This window comes from Petromyzon marinus (assembly GCF_048934315.1).
Source record: "Petromyzon marinus isolate PM22_M1 ecotype Great Lakes invasive population chromosome 78 unlocalized genomic scaffold, UKy_Petmar_22M1.pri1.0 chr78_unloc.1, whole genome shotgun sequence".
Lineage (NCBI taxonomy): Eukaryota > Metazoa > Chordata > Hyperoartia > Petromyzontiformes > Petromyzontidae > Petromyzon > Petromyzon marinus.
Genome location: NW_027422625.1, coordinates 3,475,749 through 3,490,320, shown reverse-complemented (window position 1 = coordinate 3,490,320; position 14,572 = coordinate 3,475,749). Strand labels below are relative to the sequence as shown.

Below are 14,572 nucleotides of genomic sequence, written 5' to 3'. Positions count from 1 at the left end.
CTGGCCACCTTCATCCACTCAGTATTAATGCTTCCTTACTCCACCAAGTAATTAATTGAAGATCAATCAACATCGCTGAGGCTGCGTGTCTCTCTCTCCATGTGGTGAGATGTTATCTACCTCTCCTGGAATACAGGAAGTCGTGGGTACGAACCCGACCCTGACGCTTGCTGTATATTTGGAGTTTGCGTGTCTCTCTCTCTCTCTCTCCCTGTGGTCGCGTTGATTTCCCTCTGGATCCCACTCCACATGCAGAGAGTTTTCATGCAGGAGGCGTTGCAAACCAATGCGCCCCCTGCATTAATGACGGAGGCGCAGGGACAGACGTTCGATCTGCAGACGGCGGTCTTGTCGCACGGCCAGCTCTGTGTCGCCTCATCTCGATCCCGCGATCCCAACCAGGTGAAAGTCCGCATCGAACCGAACCCCCGGCAAGGCCACCTACTTAACGACGAGAGGAAAATTCACACGAAATGTCGTTTTCAATGAATTAGCTTTTAATGAAGAAATACAATTATCTAATTCAAAAAAATAATACAATTCAAAGTTGTTTCATTTTCAAACTTCAAAACGGAGCATCGGGAGCTTGCGTGGAGGCGTCGTTCGTGTGCAATTCTTTTCGTGACTTTCCTGGCCCAAGGCCGTAAATGGTTGTGAGGGGCGCCGCAGGCGGTCAGGCTTGCTCCAACCCTTGGTTGTGAACATCCAGACGTTAATCAGCAAGGACCATTTCTCGTGCTAATTCGACAAAACCTACGTCAACACGTAATACAAAATTATAATTCGTGTTGTAGAGAATGTATCTCCTCTATGTGTAACTTTTGAGTGGTATGCCTTGTAACTGATAAATGATCCGAGTGTGCTGCCTATTTAAAAAAACAATGAGTTGCTCCAGAGGGAGATGCTTCCTGAAAACACAAAAACACCCTTTGACCTGTATCATAAGAACAATGAGTCTCACCCGAGTTATCTGTACAGGTTACTTCCAAAACACACACTTTGTCCAAGCATCACTTATTCAATGTTTGACCCTCATAGGCAAAATGTTACATGTACGCACACAATCAGACAAGTATTCATTCTAAATTATTGACAGGAATATTAACAAAATTGAAATACTGCACTGAAATATACTGCATCAGGTTACATCGTACTAACAAGAAGCTATTTTAAAACATACACACCGTATGCTTAACAATGTACATACAACATTCTATTGTGTCATTCAAAACGAGTAGACCATTGCCTGCTGGCATCTGGGTCAAAATGTACCAAATTCTAAACATTACCTACAAACTCCACAACTGAGATGCCACATCAACAATCACCCCCTACTGACAGGCTCTTGTCCACATGCAGGCCGGTGCAGGGCCACCACCTTGTGCCACACAGGGGCAGCTGCTACTTGGGGATGCTCTTCGAGTGTTTGAGACGAGATACGACACAAAACTCCGAATTGCCAGAGGCGATTAAGCAAGCACCATATAAATGGAATTAATAGACTCTAGTGAATGCTTGGGAGCTTATTGGCTTTCGCTCCTGGTTAGAGATCTACCCAACCCACAGGTCCACAAAGACTGGCCACTGTTACCCTGCTGGTTGATCCTAGGAATTGAGTGTTCAACTTCACATTCTTGTCATTAAAGGCCTGTGACAAAGGTGCATCTATTGCAGCGACATCGTCTCAAGCTTACACATCTACCGGGTCTCCATTTGACTTTGTATTGTCTCGGAGGAAGTCCACCCACACTTCCACTTCCACGAACTGCTGGGAGTTGCCTCGCTCTGCCTCAGTCAGAATTATCCTCCTGCTTCACGTTGTCTCCATCGATGTGAAGGTCCGATTTTGGAGTTGAATCTTCATCTTCACATTTGACCTTCACTTCTTCGCTCTTTACCATCACTTCTTCACATTTGACCTTCACTTCTTCGCTCTTCACCATCACTTCTTCACATTTCACCTTCACTACTTCGCTCTTCATCATCACTTCTTCACATTTCACCTTCACCTCTTCATATTTCACCTCGATACCTTTAAAAGTGTCCAGGCTGGGATTTTCTTCCGGTTCTTGTTTCATGAGGGATGGGCTCATTGCGGCACTTTGACTTTCACAAGCTGATTTCAGACTCCACTCCTTGTGGATCTTCTGATGCTTTTGAGATCTCTGGTGTACATGAAGATTTGATGAATGTGCAAATGCCTTCCCACACACACTGCACTTGAAGGGTTTTTCTCCCGTGTGTGTTCTCTGGTGTTCTACAAGAGTACATGACTGTGCAAACGCCTTCCCACACACACTGCACTTGAAGGGTTTCTCTCCCGTGTGTGTTCTCTTGTGTGCTACAAGAGCAGATGAATCTGTAAACGCCTTCCCACACACACTGCACTTGAAGGGTTTCTCTCCCGTGTGTGTTCTCTTGTGTGCTACAAGAGCAGATGAATCTGTAAACGCCTTCCCGCACACACTGCACTTAAAGGGTTTCTCTCCCGTGTGAGTTCTCTGGTGTGTTACAAGAGTAGATGACTGCGCAAACCCCTTCCCACAAACACTGCACTTGAAGGGTTTTTCTCCCGTGTGTGTTCTCTGGTGTTTTTTAAGAGTAGATGACTGTGCAAACGCCTTCCCACACACACTACACTTGAAGGGTTTCTCTCCCGTGTGTGTTCTCTGGTGTGCTACAAGACTTGATGACTGTGTAAACGCCTTCCCACACACACTGCACTTGAAGGGTTCATCTCCTGTGCGAGTTATCTGGTGCCGTGTCAAATCTCCAGTACGATCCGGGTTGTTTTCACGCCGGACGCATTTCTGCCTTTTTGCACCGAGCCGCGCCGAGTGCCTTTGCTCCATGAGACAAATTCTGCAGAGGAAGCGACAGCTGCAGAGAGAAAAAAAAATATCCACACCATCTACACGTCAGTATCGATGCACAGAGGAATGCATACACACAGTCACACGTGACTTACATGTCTATACTTATTCATATATTCATGTTGTAGTGAAAAAGCGTCCCAAATTCATCACACGGGCTGTTATGGCACACAATGAGTGGGCAAATGTCACAATCGTGCCTGGAAGCCCTCGTATCTTCAAAATGAATGTTAACCCAAAACTCCGAGCACACAATTTCGGCTTTCTGGCTTCAAAAGGAATATTTATGAAAGCTAAATTCAGCTGACATAGCAAAGGGTGTTGAAAATAATACTATTTGTGTTATGCAGAAATGCATAAATTAATGTTCAATTGCAACTTAGAGGTGTGAAGCCAGGCACAGATGTCCTTGAATGCTGGGATGAACAGTTCCGACTTCAGCTGCACGTGTGCTGTGATAACTTCCTGACTCCATTCTTACAAAGACTTTAATGCAAATACAAACTTGACCCTGTCACACACTCAGAGGTGGAGCCAGGATTTTCAGGTAGATGGGGCAACCCCTTCAGCAATGAAAAATGTTGGGAGTTGTCAGTAAGTAAGGAGTTGTTAGTAAGGAGTTGTTAGTAAGTAAGGACTTGTCCCTTGCTTTTTAATCAAAGCGTGTGAAAGGCATCGCGCTCGCTGAAGGTGTTTGTCATAAGGGAAGTCGTGTACTGTATACGCAACTGCGCACAATTCTGTGAGTCGCTTGTAACTGCTTTGCCGTTAATTATTGCCAATTATGGAGTCCCTGGCACGTAATAATATGTCACACGGTGGCAGTGGGGGTCGCAAAATGCTGATTTATCTATATATATAAAAGGGAAATGTGTGGATACGTGTGTCTGTTCGAAATGTTTAGCAAACTTCCCAACAGGCTACACACTTGAAATTTGGCATGTGGCTAGGTTCCATACTGTACACAATGTAAAAAGTATAAAGATAAACTTTGGCATTTGGGGGGGGGGAGGGTGGGGGAAATGACCATGGAGTGTGTGACATCAACTCGCAACACACCTGCGTTCAGTGCTCTGCAATGCTTACCCCTACCATATGCCTCTTCGCGCGCCGTACTTCTAGAGCTGTCAAAAGTGTGCCGGGAGATTTTAGGTGGCGCTTTGCTCCTGGCCGATGAAGCCATTGGTTTCTTGGAGTTTCAAAACAAATCCGTGCGATGAACAGGTACAACGGCTATCTTAAATATAAGGCAGAAATTACATCAGTTTGTTTGTGTGAAGCACCTAAAACTCTCCAACGATGAGCTCTGGCGTCATGAAATTTTCACAGCTTCTGCTGTTTGGAATTTCTAAGTGAACGCGACTATTTTCAGCTCGCTACGTCATTCCCTTCCCGAGTGGCCAAAATCGACCTCATGTAGAAGTGGGTTAAGGTTGAATTTCCTTGAGTGAAAACATCCGATTTAGGAAACCTGATTTGTTTCTGCTTTTTTCTTTCTTGCAAGCATCAATTTTTTCAGGGTTTTTCAGTGAAAGATAAGGGAATATGAAATTTGATAAGGGAATATGAAAAGACAAGAATCCGAGTCCTGGGCGAAGCCGGGAGTGAAGCTAGTTACTAATAAACCCCAATGATCCTATCAAAATTAGGGATTTCAATCGGATTGTTGGGGGGGCACGTGCCACCCCACCCCCACTGGCTCCACCACTGTCACACACTGGCATGGTTCACAGGTGGTGGTGTGTCCAGACCCAAGCCTGGCCACCTTCACCTGCTCAGTATTAATGGTTCCTTACCCCACCAAGTAATTCATTGAGGATCAATCAACACAGCCGAAGCTGCGTGTCTCTCTCTCTCTCCCCGTGGTTGCGTGGATTTCCTTCCCAATACCCGGGTTTCCCCTCCACATGTAGAGTGTGAACACCACCATGCATCTAGAGTGAACACCGCCACACGTCTAGATTGAACACCGCCACGCGTCTAGAGTGAACACCGCCACGCGTCTAGAGTGAACACCACCATGTTGTTGACAAGCCCCACCTGGTTGTTGTTGTTGTGGGCAGGTCGCTTCTGAAAACAAGAGCGGTACAGCAGCTCAACGTGGGCGTGGCCTGGTAAAAAAATAAAAAAAATACTGTGAATATTTAAAACAAAACAAAGTTACAGAGTAGCGAGCCAGGTGAAGAGAAATTTAAACTAAAGCAAGATTCTCTTCGGTTCTTTCGGTAAAGTCACGTAGAAAAAATAAAGAAGTGAAATAATAGTTTCAGTTTCATTTATTTGGTATAGCCCTGTGAGCCATTCGGCTCTTGAATCGGGTGCAACTGCAACAATCAAAAAACTTAAACATGAACAAGAAAACATCTTGAAGTGACAATGTGACTCTGCAAACAGAAAATCCAGGGAAAAACAGCTAAATATTCCACAAAAAGCACCGTACACCATCGCTGTATGCAAATAGCATACAACGTTTCGATTGCAACACAAGCAATCATCATCAGGTACAAGTGATAGAGAAAACAAACCTAGTAAACTTAGAAACGTAATGCAATACAACACAGAGAGTCGGCTAACAGTCAACACCCCACCTGGTTGATAACGTTCTTCCAAAGATTGCTTAATTTGAGAGAGAGACAAAACACAGACACGGAGACACATAGACAGAGAGAGATAACACAGAGAGAGACACACACATAGGCACACAGAGATACAACGCCTCTGTGATGAGGCCTTAAATAGAGAGAGAGGGGGTGTAGAGAAATTAGCAAGTCAATGCAAGGCCGTAGCCATGGAGTCAACATTGGGGGGGACCAAATCTTCCAGGGGGTCTGGGAACCCCCCCAGAAAAAAATGTAAATTTGAAAACGTATTTCCTGCCATTTCCTGCGTAAAATATTAACAAATTTCACTAACACATGGGATGGATTTTGTATTATTTGATACAATCATGTCTAATATTGAATTACATTGCTCTGTTTTTACTTTTTTAACTTTTCTTCTTTCATAGTATGTAATGGCAGAGATTAGGGATTCATAAAGTACAACGCAATCATATGAACAGAAATCTATGCATTGTTATATGAAGACAAGTCCAGATTTTGTGGCCAAGGTTTAGCAAATTGTTGTTTTTATTAACATAGCATAGCAATTATTATTTATAAAACATTTTTATAGCAATATTATATATTGTATATTGCTATAGCAATATATTGGGGGGGATATTTTGAGCATATTTGATAATTGGGAGGGTTGTGTCCCCTAATATATATTATTATAATATATTATAATTATATTATAATAATTATAATATATAATTACGGCCTTGTGTCAATGAGAGATTTGGAACTTTGGTAACTGCAGTAAATAATAATAAAACGAGCACACACACAGAGAGAGAGAGAAAGCACACTTAATAAAACCGAGTACAATTAGGAAATGTAATGCAACACAGAGAGTCGGTCAACACACAAGTAACGCATAGCCTGGTTGATTACTTTCTTACGAAGATTGCTCAACTAAGCAAGAGAATTGAAGCAAACGCGATCAGGCGAGGGCAGGAGGCAAGATCCCACGTGGCTAGGCCCAGCGCTGTAAAGTTCCAACCTGGACATCGCTTCCAAGCTTGCTGCTACTCAAACAACCACCACCACAACCACAACAACCACCACCACAACCACCACCACAACAACCACCACCACAAACACAACAACCACAACAACCACCACAACCACCACAACCGCGATGAGAATTTCTCACCTCGGATTTCAGTTCACGCGCGGAGCGGCAGATTCCTGTTACTTCGTGACGTCACGTGGCAGCAGGAGGTGACATGACGTCCCTTGCGGGGAACAAGACACTCCCCTCTCGCAACGAGCGGGTCTTAATTTAAATAAATTACGTTGGAGTAGCTTTGCCCAAATAAGGATTGTACTTGAACAGACAACGGAAGTGACTCAGGCAGAGGTGACGTCATGCTCAAGGGCACGGTGGACGGGGTGGGGTGAACACCTTGGTGACATGACGTCACTAGCGAGGTACACCTCCCCCTGGCGTTTCACGCCGATGAGGTAATGCTGAGTGGTGACGGTGACGTCACAGAGCAGGATTCATTTTCCATTGCTCCCTCCCTTGATCAGAGACCCCTTGGGTGTGTGAGCTCAGCAACAACAACGTGGGCATTAACACAGTGTGTGTGTGTACACTGTGTGTGTGTGTACACTGTGTGTGTGTACACTGTGTGTGTGTACGCTGTGTGTGTACACTGTGTACACTGTGTGTGTGTACACTGTGTGTACACTGTGTGTGTGTACACTGTGTGTACACTGTGTGTGTGTGTACACTGTGTGTGTACACTGTGTGTGTGTACACTGTGTGTGTACACTGTGTGTGTGTACACTGTGTGTGTGTACACTGTGTGTGTACACTGTGTGTGCACACTGTCTGTGTACACTGTGTGTGTGTGTACACTGTGTGTGTGTACACTGTGTGTGTACACTGTGTGTGTGTACTGTGTGTGTACACTGTGTGTGTACACTGTGTGTGTGTGTACAGTGTGTGTGTGTGTACACTGTGTGTGTGTGTACACTGTGTGTGTGTACACACACACACAGTGTACACACACACAGTGTGTACACTGTGTGTGTGTACACTGTGTGTGTGTACACACTGTGTGTGTGTACACTGTGTGTGTGTACACTGTGTGTGTGTACACTGTGTGTGTACACTGTGTGTGTGTACACTGTGTGTGTGTGTACACACTGTGTGTGTGTACACTGTGTGTGTATACTGTGTGTGTACACTGTGTGTGTGTACACTGTGTGTGTGTACACTGTGTGTGTGTACTGTGTGTGTACACTGTGTGTGTACACTGTGTGTGTGTACACTGTGTGTGTGTACACTGTGTGTGTACACTGTGTGTGTACACTGTGTGTGTGTACACTGTGTGTGTACACTGTGTGTGTACACTGTGGGGGGACGCAGTCATCTCAGTCAGTTGACCAATGGCATCTTTTCATCAATTTATTATTTCCCAAAAAATGTTTTTCTTTTTTGTTTTCTATTTGCGTAACTTTACTGAAAGAACCAAGAATATGGTAGCACATTCTCTATTTATGGCAGAGGTTCAAGGTTCAAATCCGACAGACACATCTGGCTACCCCAGTAACATTCACCACAATATGCGCAGTCTGCTTCACGGCAGCTGTAAAACAGCGTTGTGTCATTCACAACGCACAGGTCATTGCATATTCTTAGTTTTTTCGGTAAAGTCACGTTGAAGAGAAACAACAAAATAATAAAATATATATAAAACAATAAAAAAATTCTCACGACGTTTCGACCATAACTCAAACGGACATCTTCAGGTGTGTTGGTTTGCATAAATTTATTTTTAAACGGGGCATTTATTTATTTATAAAAAACGTTGGCGTCACGCGCAGCGATTTGGCAGTTTACCCAGGACTAGTCCATCTATTTTTTTTTTAAAAGAGGAGGGGGGAGACGAAATTTTTTTATAATGTATGCTGTCTGAAAGCCACTGTAAGCATGAACAATCAATTAAGAACTGAAATGGTTTATCAAATCTTTCCAATGATTGCTAAGATAGAATCCATCTTCTCGGTTGAAATTGTCTCTGTGCTTGTATATGTGGATAGCCTCATGAACGAATCTCTCATGGAAGCCAGATGGCTTACAAAGAACCTCCGTCTTGGAAAAGTCAATGGCATGTGAGCCTACTGAATTAGAACAATGATCTGCTACGGCCGAGGTGTTGGTCCTACCGTGTTTAAGGTCTGCTTTATGTTCACGAATGCGGTCCGAGACATGGCGTTTGGTTTCTCCAATGTAACTACTACCACAGAGGCAACTTAGTTTGTAGACACCGGGTATTGTATGTCCAGAATCACATCTTTTACAGACGGAACCAGATCACGGATTTTATGTAATGTGTTGAAACGGACCTGGATCTTGTGTTTATTCAAGATTTTGGAGATCTTTTTTGTGATCCCAGCAATGTAGGGTAAAGTGATGGTTTTGAAAGGCTCCTCAAGAGGGTTCTTCTTCATGGTTTGAGTGATAGCTTTGCGGATTGTATAGTCGGAGTAACCATTAGCCCTAAGAGCTTGGTGTACGTGCTTGAGTTCACTGCTTATGTGTTCCTGGTCGGATATGCATTGGGCTCTATGATACAGAGTCTTGATGAGAGAATTCTTCTGTGATGGATGGTGGTGGGAATCCGGTTTCAGATAAGCATCCGTATGGGTAGCTTTCCTGTAGACAGAGTGGCTCATTGAACCATCAGGTCTCTTTTTAATTAGGACATCCAAAAAAGGTATCTTGCCATCTATTTCGACTTCCATGGTAAATCTGATGGCTGGGTGTATGGAATTGATGTGGTCGAAGAATTGGTCTAGAGCAGGCCGGCCATGTGGCCAGATGACAAAAGTGTCATCCACGTACCTCTTCCATAAGGTTGGGCGCAGAGTGGCAGTCTGGATGGCGTCAGTCTGAAATTTCTCCATGAAAATGTTAGCTATAACTGGAGAAAGGGGGGAGCCCATTGGGGTGCCCTCAGTTTGTTTGTAGAAAGTTCCATTCCAAGTGAAGTATGTATTGGTTAAACAGTGTCTCACCAGGGGGGGTACCTCAGTGTTTAGTCCTTGATGAACCAAGTCTTCAATGATTGCAATGGTGTCAGGTACAGGAACCTTGGTGAATAAGGAAACTACATCAAAACTGACAAGCAGGTCGTCTGGGGACAGGGAAATGCCTTTGATTGTCGATACCAGGTGAGTAGAATTTAGTACCGCAGAGGTGGTTTTTCCAGTGAAAGGTCGCAGTATATCAGTAAGAAAATGTGCCAGTTTATAGGTGGGGGAGTTGATAGTAGAGACGATGGGACGAAGGGGTGTATCTTCTTTGTGTATCTTTGGAAGGCCATATAATCTTGGTGGTCTGGCAGCAGAGGGTTTCAACGATAACTCTTTGGTCTGATCAATTAATGCTGTTGAATTAGATGATTTTGTTCGTTTTGAAGGCCGCTTGTGTTGTGGCCGAAATGTCGTGAGAATTTTTATTGTGCTATTTTATTTTATCATTTTATTCTCATTCTACGTGACTTTACCGAAAGAACCAAAGAAGATGAATCCTTGCAGTCACAAAAGCTTTAAATCGAAGCCTCCCTTCTTGTGTTTATTCAAGATTTTGGAGATCTTTTTTGTGATCCCAGCAATTTAGGGTAAAGTGATGGTTTTGAAAGGCTCCTCAAGAGGGTTCTTCTTCATGGTTTGAGTGATAGCTTTGCGGATTGTATAGTCGGAGTAACCATTAGCCCTAAGAGCTTGGTGTACGTGCTTGAGTTCACTGCTTATGTGTTCCTGGTCGGATATGCATTGGGCTCTATGATACAGAGTCTTGATGAGAGAATTCTTCTGTGATGGATGGTGGTGGGAATCCGGTTTCAGATAAGCATCCGTATGGGTAGCTTTCCTGTAGACAGAGTGGCTCATTGAACCATCAGGTCTCTTTTTAATTAGGACATCCAAAAAAGGTATCTTGCCATCTATTTCGACTTCCATGGTAAATCTGATGGCTGGGTGTATGGAATTGATGTGGTCGAAGAATTGGTCTAGAGCAGGCCGGCCATGTGGCCAGATGACAAAAGTGTCATCCACGTACCTCTTCCATAAGGTTGGGTGCAGAGTGGCAGTCTGGATGGCGTCAGTCTGAAATTTCTCCATGAAAATGTTAGCTATAACTGGAGAAAGGGGGGAGCCCATTGGGGTGCCCTCAGTTTGTTTGTAGAAAGTTCCATTCCAAGTGAAGTATGTATTGGTTAAACAGTGTCTCACCAGGGGGGGTACCTCAGTGTTTAGTCCTTGATGAACCAAGTCTTCAATGATTGCAATGGTGTCAGGTACAGGAACCTTGGTGAATAAGGAAACTACATCAAAACTGACAAGCAGGTCGTCTGGGGACAGGGAAATGCCTTTGATTGTCGATACCAGGTGAGTAGAATTTAGTACCGCAGAGGTGGTTTTTCCAGTGAAAGGTCGCAGTATATCAGTAAGAAAATGTGCCAGTTTATAGGTGGGGGAGTTGATAGTAGAGACGATGGGACGAAGGGGTGTATCTTCTTTGTGTATCTTTGGAAGGCCATATAATCTTGGTGGTCTGGCAGCAGAGGGTTTCAACGATAACTCTTTGGTCTGATCAATTAATGCTGTTGAATTAGATTATTTTGTTCGTTTTGAAGGCCGCTTGTGTTGTGGCCGAAATGTCGTGAGAATTTTTATTGTGCTATTTTATTTTATCAATTATTTTATTCTCATTCTACGTGACTTTACCGAAAGAACCAAAGAAGATGAATCCTTGCAGTCACAAAAGTTTTAAATCGAAGCCTCCCTTCTATCGCAGCCTGTACACTCCGGGCTCTGCTACCCACGGGTCCCTTAGCCCGGCGTTAAGGGAAGACTGGACGACCCGTTCCAGCCAGGGTACGGGAGCTCACCTCTGGTCCGCTACAACCCGGCTCTAACAAGAGCCTCGGTTGAGGGTCCCCAGGTGCTGGTCCAGTCTTCAGGTCTTCGGATGTCTTCAGGCTTGAGTTGGTGAACACTGCCCAGCCCGTCCAAAGGGGTGGGCTTTTAACCCCAGGTCAAGGTCATCCATCCCCTCCTGACCCCCCCCCCCCCTCTCAGAACCATCTGGAAGGTCTTATCTTAAGGGGCCTTAGGGACGGGTGGGGGGTCAGGGGTGTTAGTCTCCGGTCACGGGGGGTGGGGGGGGGGAGCAGGGGTTTAACCTTTGGTCGACCCCTACGCACCTCGCTCTCTCTCTCGGCTGCTCCCTGTTGACCCGTGAACGTGGTGGCACGTCAGCTTACAGCGCCTTGTTATGGCGCTTACACACAACTTCGTGACTAACGCTGCACGTTCCGTCGTTTTCATGCAGGGGGCGCTGCAAACCTACACAACCCCCGCATGAACGACGGAGGAGCAGGGACAGACGTTCGATCTGCAGACGGCGGTCTTGTCGCACGTCCAGCTCTGTGTCGCCTCATCTCGATCCCGCGATCCCAACCAGGTGAAAGTCCGCATCGAACCGAACACCCGGCAAGGCCATCTACTTAACGACGAGAGGAAATTTACACGAAATGTCGTTTTCAATGAACAAGCTTTTAATGAAGAAATACAATTATCTAATTCTAATGAGTGTTGTTGTGGAGAATGTATCTACTGGATGTGCTCTGCCTTGTAACCGATTACAAATCTGTACTAAAAATGAATTTCAAATGTAGTCTCTTAAAATTATCTCCTTGCTATGAAGCAGATCAGCAGACACGACATCTTTCATTTATCGATCTCTCCACGAAACAAAGGAATGTTTTACACAAACTATAACTAGCACAGCCTTCTGGGAGTGCATTATTGATTCAGTGCAAGCCACATGTGGACCCTTATTGGTGCACAGCGTCTCAACAGCAGCCGAGCTTGCTTCAACCGTTACGGACATCCAGACGTTAATCAGCAAGGACCATTTCTTGTCCTAGTTAGAAAAAAATCTACGTAAACACGTAATACAAAATTATAATTCGTGTTGTCGAGAATGTATCTGCTCTACGTGGAACTTTTGAGTGGTATGCCTTGTAACTGATGAATGATCCGAGTGTGCTCCCTATTTCAAAGACAATGAGTTGATCCGGAGAGAGATGCTTCCTGAAAACACAAAAATACCCTTTGCCCTGTATCACAAGAACAATGAGTCTCACCTGAGTTATCTGTACAGGTTACTTCCAAAACATACACTTTGTCCTAACATCACTTATTCAATGTTTGACCCTTATAGACAAAATGTTACATGTAGGCACTCAATCAGACAAGCATTAATTATAAATTATTGAGTCATTTTAACTAAATTTTATAACTGCACTGAAATATGCTGTATCAGGTTACATCGTATTAACATTAAGATATTTAAAAAAATACACACCGTCTGCTTAACAGTGTATGTACAAGATACTATTGTGTCAATCAAAACGATTAGGCCATTGTATGCTGGCGTTTGGGTCAAAATGTATCAAATTCTAAACATTACCTACAAACTCCACAACTGAGATGCCACATCAAACATCGCCCCCTACTGACAGGCTCTTGTCCACATGCAGGCCGGTGCAGGGCCACCACCTTGTGCCACACAGGGGCAGCTGCTACTTGGGGATGCTCTTCGAGTGTTTGAGACGAAATACGATACAAAACTCCGAATTGCCAGAGGCGATAAAGCAAGCACCATATAAATGCAATTATGATAACATAGTCAACGCTTGGGAGCTTATTGGCATTCGCTCCTGGTTAGAGATCTACCCAACCCACAGGTCCACAAAGACTGGCCACTGTTACGCTGCAGGTTGCACATAGGAATTGAGTGTTCAACTTCACATTCTTGTCATTAAAGGCCTGTGACAAAGGTGCATCTATTGGAGCGACATCGTCTCAAGCTTACACATCTACCGGGTCTCCATTTGACTTTGTATTGTCTCGCAGGAAGTCCACCCACACTTCCACTTCCACAAACTGCTGGGAGTTGCCTCGCTCTGCCTCACAGTCAGAATTCTCCTCCTGCTTCACGTTGCCTCCATCGATGTGAAGGTCCGATTTTGGAGTTGAATCTTCATCTTCACATTTTACCTTCACTTCTTCGCTCTTCACCAACACTTCTTCATATTTCACCTTCACTTCTTCGCTCTTCACCAACACTTCTTCACATTTCACCTTCACTACTTCATGTTTCACCTCGATACCTTTAAAAGTGTCCAAGCTGGGATTTTCTTCCAGTTCTTGTTTCATGAGGGATTGGCTCATTGCGGCACTTTGACTTTCACAAGCTGATTTCAAACTCCACTCCTTGTGGATCTTCTGATGCTTTTGAGATCTCTGGTGTACATGAAGATTTGATGAATGTGCAAATGCCTTCCCACACACACTGCACTTGAAGGATTTTTCTCGCGTGTGTGTTCTCTGGTGTTTTTTTAAGAGTAGATGAACGTGCAAACGCCTTCCCACACACACTGCACAAGAAGGGTTTCTCTCCTGTGTGTGTTCTCTGGTGCCGTGTCAAATGTTCAGTACGATCCGTGCTGTATGCACAACGGTCGCATTGATGCCTTTTTGCACCGAGCTGCGCCGAGTGCCTTTGCTCCATCAGACAAATTCTGCAGAGGAAGCAACAGAGGAAGCGTCAGCTGCAGACAGAAACAAAATATCCACACAATCTACACGTCAGGATCGATGCATAGAGGAATGCATATACACACAGTAACACGTGACTTACACGTCTATACTTATTCATATATTCATGATATAGTGAAAAAGTGTCCCAAATTCATCACACGGGCTGTTATGGCACACGAGAGGGCAAATGTCACAATCGTGCCTGGAAGCCCTCGTATCTTCAAAATGAATGTTAACCCAAAACTCCGAGCACACAATTTCGGCTGTCTGGCTTCAAAAGGAATATGTATGAAGCTAAATTCAGGTGACATAGCAAAGGGTGTGGAAAATAATACTATGTGTTATGCAGAAGTGCATAAATGAATGTTCAATCACAACTTAGAGGTGTGAAGCCAGGCACAGATGTCCTTGAATGCTGGGATGAACAGTTTCGACTTCAGCTGCACGTGTGTTGTGATAACTTCCTGACTC

At 44.4% G+C, this 14,572-nt stretch overlaps 1 protein-coding gene across 1 annotated transcript; it reads right to left on the bottom strand.

The window, feature by feature from the left end:
• Window positions 1-479: 479 nt before the first annotated feature.
• LOC116938447 (uncharacterized) lies at window positions 480-6,814 on the bottom strand. Its single transcript, XM_076058778.1, has 3 exons — window positions 6,630-6,814; window positions 4,914-4,984; window positions 480-2,880 (listed from the first exon to the last, which is right to left on the bottom strand). The coding sequence occupies exon 3, from the start codon at window positions 2,850-2,852 to the stop codon at window positions 1,791-1,793; it is 1,062 nt and encodes a 353-aa protein (XP_075914893.1). The 5' UTR covers window positions 2,853-2,880; window positions 4,914-4,984; window positions 6,630-6,814; the 3' UTR covers window positions 480-1,790.
• Window positions 6,815-14,572: the final 7,758 nt, after the last annotated feature.

Excerpts from the sequence above, each read along its gene's own strand:
- LOC116938447 (XM_076058778.1), bottom strand. The coding sequence starts at position 2,852 with ATGGAGCAAAGGCACTCGGCGCGGCTCGGTGCAAAAAGGCAGAAATGC.